The 13,495-nt window shown below is 43.9% G+C and overlaps 1 protein-coding gene across 2 annotated transcripts in view; it reads left to right on the forward strand.

Moving 5' to 3' along the window:
* Nucleotides 1–13,495, forward strand: part of LOC115370084 (fibroblast growth factor 12-like) — a 76,668-nt gene that overhangs the window by 47,229 nt on the left and 15,944 nt on the right. Inside the window, exons 1-2 of one of the 2 annotated variants that reach the window (XM_030066914.1) lie at nucleotides 942–1,140; nucleotides 9,617–9,727. In XM_030066914.1, coding sequence (XP_029922774.1) covers nucleotides 942–1,140; nucleotides 9,617–9,727 — 310 coding nt within the window. Of the gene's footprint in view, nucleotides 1–941; nucleotides 1,141–9,616; nucleotides 9,728–13,495 lie in introns of those variants that run through there. The other variant, XM_030066915.1, reaches the window with a different exon arrangement.

Below are 13,495 nucleotides of genomic sequence, written 5' to 3' on the forward strand. Positions count from 1 at the left end.
CGCCGAAGACGGAGGGGCAATGAGCAGATGAAGCTTCTCTGGGATCACCACGAGGTTCAGATGGGTCAACAGCTCGGCCCTGGTCATCGATTAATGTATTGATTGTAGGCTGACGGCCCACCGACGTTGTGTTGACTCCATGCGTGCGCCTTCAGCATGTAAGTAGAGTAAATCCTAGTCATGCAACTCTTTGAGAGAAACATGCTTCGTCCACTGATGTGAGCCAACCGGAGATGGAGTGGGGACGAACGGGCAAACCATCCATCATCCATCATCTCATACTGGCTGCTGCTCTCTGTCATGTTCGAAGCACGGCAGGCGTCCTGCATCATCGCAGCGAGCCTCCTCAGGTGAAGCTGATGAAGGTCGTGTTACGTATGCTTCACTCTCCTCATGCAACGGACCGACCCTGATAACCAGCAGGAACTTCACCCAAAAACTTCATGAACACAGTTTCCAGAGGGTGCAGCATGGCCACGATTTGAAAATAAAAGGATGACTACCTTTGGAAAATGATCGCTGCGATGAACCCAAAACCCAGCGTGGAACATAAGTTAACTTATTAACCATCTCTGAACTGAAGGATCAGTAATCCTTTTGGTTATTTCTCAACCACATGTGAATATCAGGTAACAGATGCTTCTCAGAAATGGATCTGTAGTGTTTTGGAATGAAACTTTTCATTTGGACAGAAGGCCTGTTTGAAGCAGCTTCATATCATGGAACAGCCTTAAGCTGGAACACTTTGGTCACCAACCTTCCTCTGCTGCCACTTTAAGTCTCTGAGGCTCACAAGGAGAAACACTGGCAGCCAGGTGGATTCCACCAGTCAGGGAGTGACATGACAACTGTTCCGGAATAATTTTAAAAATTCTTGAACCTTGGAGAAAAATCAGGGGAAGCTTTTTAAATCTTGGTGGATTTGGCCACCTTGGAGGGAGATGGCAGCGGCCATCGCCAGCTCCCTGATCCGACAGAAGCGTCAGGCCCGGGAGTCAAACAGCGACAAGGTAGCAACAAACAAGAGGCGTTCGAGTCCCAGTAAGGACCCGAGGTCGCTGTGCGAGCGACACATCTTCAGTGTTTTCAGCAAAGTCAGATTCTGCAGTGGGAAGAAAAGGCCGGTGCGCCGGAAACCAGGTTGGTTTGCAGAGTCAAAAATTACAGTCGCAGAGTTTTTACTGTCATATGAGACAAGGAATGAATATGACCTGAGCTACTGTTCAGGAATATCTTTGATGTTCGCTGAACAAGCCGGGGATTCCCGGTCCATCTGGACCGATGTGATTAGTGCTCAGTGCTGAGTCACAGTTTCTGAATGAACATTTCCTATAGCAGGGGGTAGCCAATATTTACAGCATAAAGAGCCAAAAAAAACCTCGCACCATTGCAAAGAGTTGCACACACATGCACGCCCACACTACAACAGGCCTAATCACATAGTCTAACAGCTTTCATAGGACTTTTCTCACCTGGGTTTCCTCAGTGGGACACCTGGCAGTCTCTGTTGCCCACAATCCCTCTTCAGGTCTGGCTTCTACTCACTTGTGGCCGCTTGAAGAAAGTCTTTCACGTGTGTGTCCGCAAGAGCAGAGCAATGTTTTGGCTTCACTTGTTTCAGAGACGTTAATTTCATATATCTGTATCTGTATAAATCTGGCAGGATTGTGGCCACAGGTCCTGTCTTTTAAAAAGACAATGTTGCACAGTCTTCTGACACATGCCGTACAAACATCGCCAACTGTGGCTGATCTTGAATATTTTTAGACCCATTTCTCAAGATCCATATATAACTGTTTCTACTGAGTTGTTAATATGTGATATTCTGTGTTTAATGGTGTGCCATAACAGCTGCAGGTCTGACACAGAGCGCTTCAAATCATCATTTTCAGCAGTGAGGGTTGCAGCAGCATCTCCAAGGCTCGATTTCACTGTTTGGCCTTTTAAGCACCGGCAACACTCCATGCCTTCTGATATGATGCCAATGTGACTGTCTCCAGTGCTTTCCAACATTTTTGGAAAAACTGAGTGTGCTCTCCTGACTGACGTTTCAACATATTTACCTCGTGTTTGTGAAGTACAGTACCTTTGGGAGACTCTGGGTCATGTTAGCATGGCATGAGGTGAAATTAACAGAGGGGTTTCCCATTTCGTTCTGCAATAAAACATACAATTCCTTTCCCTCAGGTAAAAAAAAAAAAAGTCCTGTGCTCCTCTTCCTGTTTGTGTTTGGTTTTATGTGACTCTAACATCGAACTGGGGCTTTAGAACACTGTGGCTATTGTAGCAACAGATCTCAGGGCAACAGGGCTGTGGAGGACTTACATTTGTGTAGTAACATAGAACCAGGACTCTAGAACGCTATGGCTACCATAGTAACATAGTGCCACCACTTTGGAACACTGTGGTTTCCATAATAACATAGGACCAGGAGTCTAGAACCTCTAGAACACCAGTTCGAGAGGTTCTAGACTCTAGAACACCAGCAGCAACACGGCAGCAGCGCAGAACAGAGGCTTTAGAACACAGTGGTTACCATGGCAACATAGTACCAGGGATTTGGAACACTGTGGTTGTCGTAGTAACATAGCACCAGGGCTCTAGAGGAATTCATTTTATGTTCCAACACTGAACGAGGGCTCTAGAACACTGTGGTTACCATAGTAACACAGAACCAGGACTCTAGAACCTCTAGGACACCAGTTACTATAGTAACTTAACACCAGGACTCTAGAACACCAGCAGTAACACCATAATAACACAGTACCAGGGCATTAGAACACTGTGGTTACCGTAGTAACACAGTACCAGGGCATTAGAACACTTTGGTTACCGTAGTAACACTACCAGGGCATTAGAACACTGTGGTTACCGTAGTAACACAGTACCAGGGCATTAGAACACTGTGGTTACCGTAGTAACACAGTACCAGGACATTAGAACACTGTGGTTACCGTAGTAACACAGTACCAGGGAATTAGAACACTGTGGTTACCGTAGTAACACAGTACCAGGGCATTAGAACACTGTGGTTACCGTAGTAACACAATACCAGCGCATTAGAACACTGGTTACCGTAGTAACACAGTACCAGGGCTTAGGAACACTGTTGTTACCGCAGTAACATAGTAACAGGACTTTAGAACCTTGGTTACCATAGCAACATAGGGCCAAAACTGTGGTGCAGCACTGTGTACTGTAGCCGTGGTGCATTGAATTTTTACCTCAGCTTCTTCAATATTACCTCATAAATGGAAGGGAGGCGAAAGCAAATGGACGAGCAGCTTCCTGTGCCGTTATCAAACATGTACAATTTCTTTTTCTCCATAATTCTAAATATTTAATGTTGGTATGGAAAAATTAATGACGAAACACTTGTTCCAGCATCTCATGCGATGATGTCAGTGGGCTGCATTTTTCCTCTTGAGACCCACCCACCCCCTCACCCCCCGCTTCAGAAGTGATAGAACAAGTGGGAAAAGAAAGGTTTGGAAACTTTAGGAAAATGTCTACTGCTGCAGAATAGCAACCTAAAAGTCAACTTCAGCGGAATTCCCTCTTGAAAAAATATGTGGAGGAGATACTTCACAGTGAGCCGGGAGGAGCTGCTGTGTGCTGGATAGATTTCAACATCCATACATTTATGAGCTGCTACTCTCATTTGCTGACTACCCACCGCTGGCAGGACTTGTAACATGTTTTGTTGGCAATCCAACAAACAGCCTGCCTTTACACAGATGATCCTGTAACATTCTGCTGGATCGTACAGGAGAAGGGAGGGACGATTAAACATGCCATCATGAGTCGGACTCTGACCTGTGACATTAAGAGAACATCATTTGCTCAGATGCAGAACACGCCGCACAGCTAATTAAAACTGTTCGCCGCTGCTGTCAACCTTTGGCTGCTGGACGCCCAGACGGCTTTTTCAGAAGAATGTTTTGTAGATCTTCAGCCTTATTAAGAGTTACTGATTCCCCGTCTGCTGCTGAAACTCCAAGAGGTCAGCGCGTTTTTGTTCTGAAGCCCAGTACGAGCCCGAGAGTTAGTTTGGAAACTTTAACCGTACTTTAATCCACCAGCGAGCAGAGCTCCCCGAGGTGCCATTCAGCTGCAGGAACATCTCAACAATGAACCACCAGGCACACTTTAAAGCGACTTTCCTGTGCTCTTTATGAGGCATGAACAATGCCTTTTGCCTGTTGCTTCCTTCCAGGTTTGCTCAACGAAACTGAGTAGTCACACGTGTGACATACACAGAACTTTTTTTTTTCTTTACAGTGTTTCATAATTTTTCTCAAGGATGAATCATTTTACAAAAAACATGACAGTTTTCTACATTACATTTATACACACACACACACACACACACACACACACACACACACACATATGTATATATATATATATATATATATATATATATATGAACATGATTATTATTATTATTACATAGAGTTGCATGAATAACACCATTTCCCCTAATTGTAACTAAATTAAACTAGAAAGCCTGACTGTCTACAACTGACTGAACAGGGTGAGCTGGTTGTCTTCAGACAGGCTGTGAGCTCAGTGTCTGTCCCGGCAGGACGGCTGAGTGTCAGGGGACCTCGCCGCTCGTCTCCCCCTGCGAGCCCAAGATACCTGGAGAGAGACATGCACAATCATATTTTCATATCACAGAGAATAAATCAGATCCTGTGTTTCGTTTGGTCTGTAAGGTTCAGTTGTGCTCAGCTCATAAATCAAAAAAGCCTCTCCTCTGAAGAGCCGGTTCATCAAATTACCCCCTCTTGGACTTTAACCTACATTAGATCAAACCAGTTCATCTCAGACCAGCTGAAATGCCAGAGCAACTGTGACATACATATGTGTGTGTGTGTGTGTGTGTGTGTGTAGTTAGATAGATAGATACGGATAGATATAATAAGATAGACAGATAGATATTTTGCACCTCTACAAGTGAACCTGATTTAATGCATCTGTCATGAATCCATCATCTGAGCACGAGCAGACACTTTGGAAAAGGAAGTGTCACCTCCCTCACACCTCTGTCTGCTTCGGGGAGCAGCATGTGATAAGCATGAGGTGTTGTTGGCGGTTAAAACTGGCATTTTCTGCTGGAGTGACGCACACATATAAATATAGCCTCGAGAATGAAAAAAAAAATAATAAAAAATCCGTTGGATTAGTGATTACCTCAGAACTGTTTCCTGTCAGGGTGGAAATGCCTCTGAAATACTAAAACTCTGTTCAGTGTGTAAATATAGACGGTGCAGGCAGCGCGGTCACATGGGGGCCCCTGGGGCGGGGGGCCGTCCAGCTCTGGGTTGGACAGAGAACCCGGCCCTTGCAGATTCAGAGCGCTGCCTCCAAAATACGCCTCTGTTCAAAGAAGAACTGGTGTCATTTTTCTATATATATACCCTTGAAAAGAGGCGTATATTACAAATATGGCATTCATTTTGCGGGGAAATAGTTTGTAGAAGGCCACAGAACGTGTTCCTGTTTTTGTGCATCAGTTCTCCCGACATAAACAAACTCCTCTGCCAACGCCGCGAAATTAGTCAGTGCCAAAGCTGTTGTGGAACCACCCAGAAATACTCTGGCTTCGCCGTGGAACAAAGGCCCACGCCGGTTCGACCCGTTCATGTTGAGGCCCGTCTCTGAAACAGCGTCGGGGCCGTGCGACCCTGAACTGTCCACAGAGACGACCGTTTCAAACTCCACATTCTGAGTCACGGTTCAGGCTGGGGATTTTGTATCGTCTCTTAAAACATTCATTCATTTTCCAAACCGCTTATCCTCATGAGGGCTGTGATGGTCCCACCGCTCACCGGGCGGAAGGGAAACACCCCGGACAGGTCGCCAGGCCAGGACAGACAGACAGGACGGACAGACAGGCACATTCATACCGAGGCTCGTCTCTTTGGACTGTGGGAGGAAAGCGGAGCTCCACAGAGACAGGGCCCCGGCCGGCCGGCGGGGGAATCGAACCCAGGACCTCGTTGCTGTGAGGCAGTGCTAACCCCAGCACCACGGCCTCCTAAAGCGTCTGGGCTCTGAGACTTTCTTCCCTCAGTCGTGTTTGACCTCCTTTTCCTGACTGTGACCTTCCTGTTGCTGTTTGATTTTGGCCTTCAGAAGACATTTAGTCACTGTGTTTGGAACGGGACACATAAAGCCTCTTCTTCTTCTTCTTCCTCTGCGTTTACTACTTCCTCTTCTCCTATTTCATCCTCTTCTTTGTATCTTCTTCATCTTTTTCTTCCTCTTCATCCTATTGCTTTTCTTCTTCATCATCTTCCTCTTCCTCCCCTGCTTCTTTTTCATTTTCCTGCTCATTTGTCTGCTTCTTCTTCTTCTTCTTCTTCTTCTTCTTCTTCTTCTTCTTCTTCTTCCTGCTGCTCTTCTTCTTTGTCTTCTTCTTCTGCTTTGTCTTCTTCCTCTTCTTGTACTTCATCTTTTTCTCTCTTCTTTGTCTTTTCCTCATCTTCTTTGTATCTTCTTCTTCTTCTCCCTCTTCTTCCTCTTCATCATCTTCATCTTCTCCTGTGCTGTGGGTAGCAGCTGTACTCGTGTCAGTGTAATCCAAGTGTTTCCGCTCCACAGACCGTCTGATTGGTTGGTTTTGGAGGAGTGACAGCTCCCAGTAGAGGCTGTGAACGAGGGCGAGCGGGCAGCCGGGCGTCACCGAGCCAAACGCACAACGTGGGTCCAGATCAGCACCGGGTGTTGTGTTGTGTCATGGCATCGCAGATGGCTGTCAGTATTGTAACTCACTGTTATTTTCTGCTATTTCCTTTCCCCAATACAAACATAGCCTCAAGAAAACATCAGAGGTGTTTCTGGAAAAGTTATTAAAAACCATAAATAATGTTGTGGAAGGTCACCCGGGGCAGGATACGATACGATGCAGTACACTTTATTAATCCCCGCGGGGAAAATAGTTTGTCACCAAACACATCAGGACAAAATTTTACAAAAATCACAATCAGAATCATATTTAATTTGATCTTGAATTGAAAAAACTACAATGCTGATGCAGTACTGAGAAGACAGGCCTTCTGTTAGATGAATTTGTTAATCAAGGGGTTTTTTATCATCCATTTTCTTGTGTAAGCTGAGACGCTATCTGGCGTTCCTACCTCGACGTTTGTCCCGCCCGGCGATGCTGCTGATCGGCTCCGCTGGGCTTCCAACCGAAAAACCAAAAGTGACTAAGATGTAAAATGGTGAAGGGTTGGACATAAACAGATCCATCAGACAACATGAAGCCTGTTCTTGCCCTTTCTTATGTGGAATTCTTAGATGCACAGCATGAAAAAAGCGAATCAACTCATTATGCTTCATCACGTAATCCCCCGTCGCTCTCCCAGTCCAGTCCCAGCTACTGGATTTGTATGCTGCAGTCCATATTGGGATATTTAACACTTTTTGTGCAAGTTTTTGCAGCTTCACTGAAGCTCCATCACTCTGATACTGAGGGAAATATTCAAAGCCAAGATTTATGATTTATGGCTGCAGAATCACATCAAATAGAAACGATCTGCATGTGTTGTGCTTCATTTTAGACACTGGAATTCAGCAGCACATAAATCATCCTTAAGCAGTTCTGTGCACCTAAACTACACATCCTGGGACGTCCCGAAGGTGGGTGGGGGCAAGCAGGAGACAACAGGCTGAGTTAGAAAGCCAGCGTCTCGTTGTGGACGGAGGCTTGAGGACTCTTCTGTCAGTCAGTCAGTCTGCTAAGTGGCACAGCGGCCTGCTCCACATTAGCTCGCTGTATTCTGGTCTATTTCCATCTCTTCCAGTGCTGAGTCTTCCTGCCCCACATTGTCATCTGGAGCACGCTTCACTACACCAGCACACGTTACATTTACATTCGAGGCGTTTAAGTGACGCTGCCCGTCCAGAGGGACCGGCGGCGAGCGCTCAAGGACACTGACAGGACGCTCAGCCGCCGCCACTGCCACCGCAACCGCCACGGCTGCTGTGGGCATCGAACCAGCCACTCTTTGAATACAAGACCGATAGCATCGTGCTGCCTTGCTCTGTCAAAGCTTGTCGTTGGGGGCGTTTAGGAACAAACACCCAAGCAAATTCTGATTTATTGTCTGTATGTTTTTTTGTTTTTTTTTTCCTGTTTTCTGTGTGGCACAGGCACAAGCCCCTACGACCCTGAATAGGAATATACTGGTGTTGAAAATGGAAAATGTGTCACTGTTTTTAGCTTTTACCTGACTTTTGTGCAGCACTTATGTGAAATATTTTGAAAAATGCTTTAGAAATGAACAAATGAAGGAATGAATGAAAATGATTAGTTTGATTGATGGATGGATGGGAGATTTTCCAGCACACGTAAACTCTGATGGGTGAAAGTAAGCTCTTTGCTTTTATGTGTGTTCCTGCTGGTGGTGACCTTTGACCTGCACAGTTTCTGTCCTCAGTAAGCCGAACCAGCCGGCTCTTCCACACTCAGATTATCAGATCAAACTGTTTGTATGACAGTAATCAGAGTACTGCTCTGTTTGTTTATTTGTAGTTTGCATTTTACCTTACCTTACCTTATATCACCTTACATTACTTTACCTAGGCTTTACCTTAAGTTACCTTGAAAGGTGCACAATGCAAAAATGCCGAGGGTTGATATTTAAGTGTGCACCCTAAAGACTTTCTAACTTAAATCAACCCTCTGCATTTTTGCATAATTCACCTTTTACTTAGCACACCCTTACCCTTACCTTTACTTGACCCTTAGCGTACCTATATCTTACCTTAAAGGAACAATCCAATGTTTTGGGCCAAATCCCTTTTTCCCAACTTCCCCAGACCAGATGTTGGACATCATTTCCACCTCTGGACGTCCAGTGGTTCAGTTCCTATGGGTAGCATTTCATGTTAGCTTAGCATAAAGACTTGAAGTCTATAGGAGTCGTTAGCCTGTCTCTGTGAATGTGAAACAATAAACCTCCCAGCAGCTCTGAAGCCGTCTTCTTCCATCAGTGGATCATGTGGATGGGTAGGAAATGTCTTGAAATAAAAAATAAAAAAAAAACAAAAAGAGTCATTTGAGGAGAAGTCAATTTGTGGTGGATCTTCTTCTACCTTCAGGAAATGCTGCCCATAGCAGCTGAACCACTGGGCAGACTGGGCGAGTCGGAGCAGCGGCTTTCTGCCCAGAATGCTGGAGTATTCTTAACTTAACTGACCTTCACCTTTACCTCACCTGCATCTTTACTGTCTTAACTTTTACCAAACCAGAACCTGCCTTTATTTCACCGTGCTTTACCTTTACCTTACCTTTACCTGCCCTCACCCTCCCCGTGCTGCTCAGCTGACTGACGCTCCACATGACAGATTTGCAGGTTTGTCAGGTCCTTCCTCCTGAACCAGAGTTCATACCACATTTTACCCAGAATGCACAGAGCCTCCTGTTGTCAGGATAGATCAGGTTTTTGGGACGTTTGATACGGGTGAGAAGAGTGAGTGAGTAAGTGAGAAATACTGCTGCTGGGAAGATGTGACATTCAGATATGTGTGTGTGTGTGTGTGTGTGTGTGTGTGTGTGTGTGTGTGTGAGGTCCTAACCCGGGCTCTCTGTGTGTTTCAGAGCCGCAGCTGAAGGGCATCGTGACGCGTCTGTTCAGCGAGCAGGGTTTCTACCTGCAGATGCAGCCGGATGGAACCATCAACGGCAACAAGGACGAGAACAGCGACTACAGTGAGTCTCTGCTGCGCCTGCCTTTATTCTGCATTCACCGTCTGTGCGGTGAGGTTGCAGGTTCGACTCCCTGTTCTCTCTGTGTGCAGCTGTCATGTCAGGTCAGGTCGAGTGAAGTTTATTGTGCAGCCCCTTTCACAGGTAAACAGAGACAATAAGATCATAAAAAAAATCTAAAAAATCAAAACCTCGACCAAAATTCACACACACACACACTTCAGGGTGAAATGACACACATTCACAATACACACACTACATAGCAAAGTATAACAAAATAAGCATAAAATGCATCAAAGTCTATATAAAAATAGAATCTTAAAACATATCAAAGACACTGAGGTGAAAGCAGATATCCACACAGGAGCTGCACTTGGTAGATTCTCAAAGACGTTGCCCTTCTCATCCAGGTTGTTAGGGTCCCAGGTGAGCGACCCTCGTGAGTCAAGTGACCCTAACAACCGTCGTTCATCTTAAAGTCATGTGACCCTGCGACACTTTCGACTTTCAGCGCTAACAAGTCAACCAGCTGGAGAACGCCCCCACACGTTTTTGAAAGCCTGGGACTCCCCACCGGTGTGTTCTTTTGGATGACGAGTGAAACTTCTTCAAGTCCAGTTGACCTCAATTCAGCTCAGTGACCTGGATGACTGAGGATCTCCACAGACGCGTCTACAAATAGGAAGCACAGGCACACAAAGTTCAGTTTTTTTTTTTAAAGCCCCAGGACGTCCACCCCACGGTCATCCTGGGGCGAGGGGAGAGGGTGTGGGGGTTGTTAGGGGGAGGGGCGTTGTCCAGGTGACACCGGTTGGTGGAGTTAAGCGACAGCCTCCATTAAACCTCAAGAGGAAGAGGAAGAGGAACCACCCAGCGCTGCCGTGCAGAGCAGCGGGGTCGCTCCAGGATGGCAGCGAAACAGAGGAACGTCCCTCTCAGGATCTTCAGCAGCAGGATTACAGAAAAGCACCACAAGAACCAGGTTATGCAGGACAAAGCTTGAGACGGGACGGGCGTTAGACGAGTGGAGGAAAACCTGAGACCGGAAAACCTCCAATCGATTCAGGAGTGACGAGGAGCTGCTGTTCTTTCTCTTGTTTTAGTACGTAAACTCAAAGAGACACGGGAGTGAAATTGTCCTCCTGTTTTGCCCGATTCATTCCTGTCTAATCCTGCAACTGTTTCCATGAAGCCCGTCCCGTCTCCCTGACCCCAGATCCCCGTCAGTTTTCCTGCTTTTTGCGTCCTGAAGGAGGAGCTCAGAGATTTCTGTCTCCACTCAGACACCTTTACTCCGTCAAACCCAAGAGCCTATAGATAGATAGATAGATAGATAAATAGATAGATAGATAGATAGATAGATAGATAGATAGATAGATAGATAGATTTACTTTATTGATCCCAAACTGGGAAATTCTGTGTGCGGGCTCTTTTTTTTTTTTTTTTTTAGGTAATTTTATATTTCTGTTGTTGTTTTTGTTCTCCGAATAATTTTTTTTTTTTTTTTTTCAATTTCATGGTCATTTTCTTATAACTTTTTTTTTTCAAATTTCGTAGTAACCTTAATACAATTATATATCTATAATTAATTAATATATTAATATATCTATTAATCTTTTTGAAACTGAAACTCCCTCTCTCTGATACTGAGGGAAATATTCAGAGCCAAGCTGCTGCTGTTTTACAGCTGCAGAATCACGTCACATAGAAAAGATCCGCATGTCTCCTGCATCATTTTAGACTCATCTCCCTGGAAGTCAGCAGCTCATGTTTGGGATTCTCACCAGAATTTCAAAATAAAGTTCTTTGGGTTTGAACGAAGCACGGCTGTGCAGCGATGATAAAATCACCTGTGGGAGCGGCGGAAGAGAGAGGGAGAGGGCGACAGAGAGGAGGAGAAGAAAAGAAAAGGACAAGAGAAGATGAGGAGGAGAAAAGTGGAGATGAGAAAGGAGAACATGGAGGAAAAAAGAGGGAAGAAGAACAAAGGAGAAGAGAGCAGAGGAGGGCTGGATGCTCTCTCTCTCTCTCTCTCTCTCTCTCTCTCTCTCCCCCACAATTCAAAGTGACAGTCGGCCGCCCGGCTCGCTCAAATCATCTCACTGTGTTTCTCCGTGTTAAATAAAGGAGGATTAACACCGCCACAGGCCTCTTCCTCCTCCTCTTCCTCCTCCTCCTCTTCATCACCCACTCTGCAGCTCTCTGCCTCTGTGGATTATCTCTCTCTCTCTCTCTCTTTTCCTTTTTATTCATCGTCTTTTTCTTGTTGGTTTTTATCAGCTGAGGCCACATCGTCACGTCCAACAGGCTTAGCAGGGATTTAACGCCGCCAACAAATCTGCTTTTTGTTTGCTTCACCGGCTTCATTTACACACCTACAACAAATCTGATCTTTTTTAAATTTAACTCATTTGCATATGCGCAACACATCTACTTTAAAAAAATGTTTAAAACAAATCATGGAGGAAGCAGCCGTGATCTTGCAGTGATGATCCAGACGATGTGAAGCGACCTCGCGCTGGGAGTTTGACTTACTTGACAGTTTTCATAAAATTTGTGACGCATTTTGTGTTTTTTTGTTGTTGTTTTTTTGCAAAATTGTGAGACCAAGTGAAAATTGAAAAAAAAAAAAAAAGCCTTTATAAAAGACCTTAGAATAATTATCATTAATAAATAGTGAATCAAAAGTTAATTAAACTTTAGTTAGTAGTTATTTACAGTCAACAAACAATTAAATTATAATCAGTTATGATTAATTAATTAATAATGTTAACACATTATTTAGTAGACTAATAACAGTTTATTGGTGCACACATTTCAAACATTTTTTTTTATTATATTAAATATTTGTTCATTATTTCCAAATGATTTGTAAACCTTTAAGAAATCATTTGTAAAATATCTACAAACATTAAACAGACAGATGCAACAGATTTTATATAGTTACTACACTTTGTTAATGTGTAATAACTGGTTTTAAACGTATAACAGTATAATAAACAGTATTTTGATGGTTATTATTAAGTTGCTACAGATGTTACTTTTTAAATAGTTAATAAATACTGTGTCATGCATCTTTAGCTTTTTTTGGATGGCCTTTATAAATTGGAATATTTTAAATTTAAGAAGAGCTGATGATGAGGAGCTGATTGTCTTCCAGACTGTGAAACTGGTTTTCATCACTCCTCACGTGGTTCTCAAACAGTGGGTCATGGTCCAAAACTGGACTGCAGGCATGTGGGGCCTCTTATTTTGCAGGGCACATTCTCAGTACAGAGCCTTTATTTTGAACAAGCTTCTTCCAGACAGACTCATTTTGTTTAAGAAAAGGAATGAATTAATACATTTAAAAAAAACAGTACAAGTAAAAGGAAAACTCAAAACAAATATTATTATTATTACATAATAAATTATGTAATAATAATATTAATAATAATATTATATTATCTAGAAGACAGCTTTGAGGATTTAAATTGCCCATTTGAATTCACATTTAAAGGAGCAGTCTGTGATTGCTCTGAGACAGCGGCCGCCCCTCCACTTGGTTTTGTTCTGGCCAGTGTCTTACTGTCTTACTTACTTTGAACGCACCGTCCAGCAAATATAACAGCTTCTAATGGGGACAATTAGGTTATATCCAAAGCATGTTTATGTTTATGTAAATATGAAGAAAGTTTTGAGCGTGACAGTGTGGAATGGTAAAAATATATATTTATATACCATACCAAAAAAAGGGTCTCAACAGAATATACAAGTTATTTCTTAGAAAAT

This window comes from Myripristis murdjan, chromosome 13, assembly GCF_902150065.1.
Source record: "Myripristis murdjan chromosome 13, fMyrMur1.1, whole genome shotgun sequence".
NCBI classification, from domain to species: domain Eukaryota; kingdom Metazoa; phylum Chordata; class Actinopteri; order Holocentriformes; family Holocentridae; genus Myripristis; species Myripristis murdjan.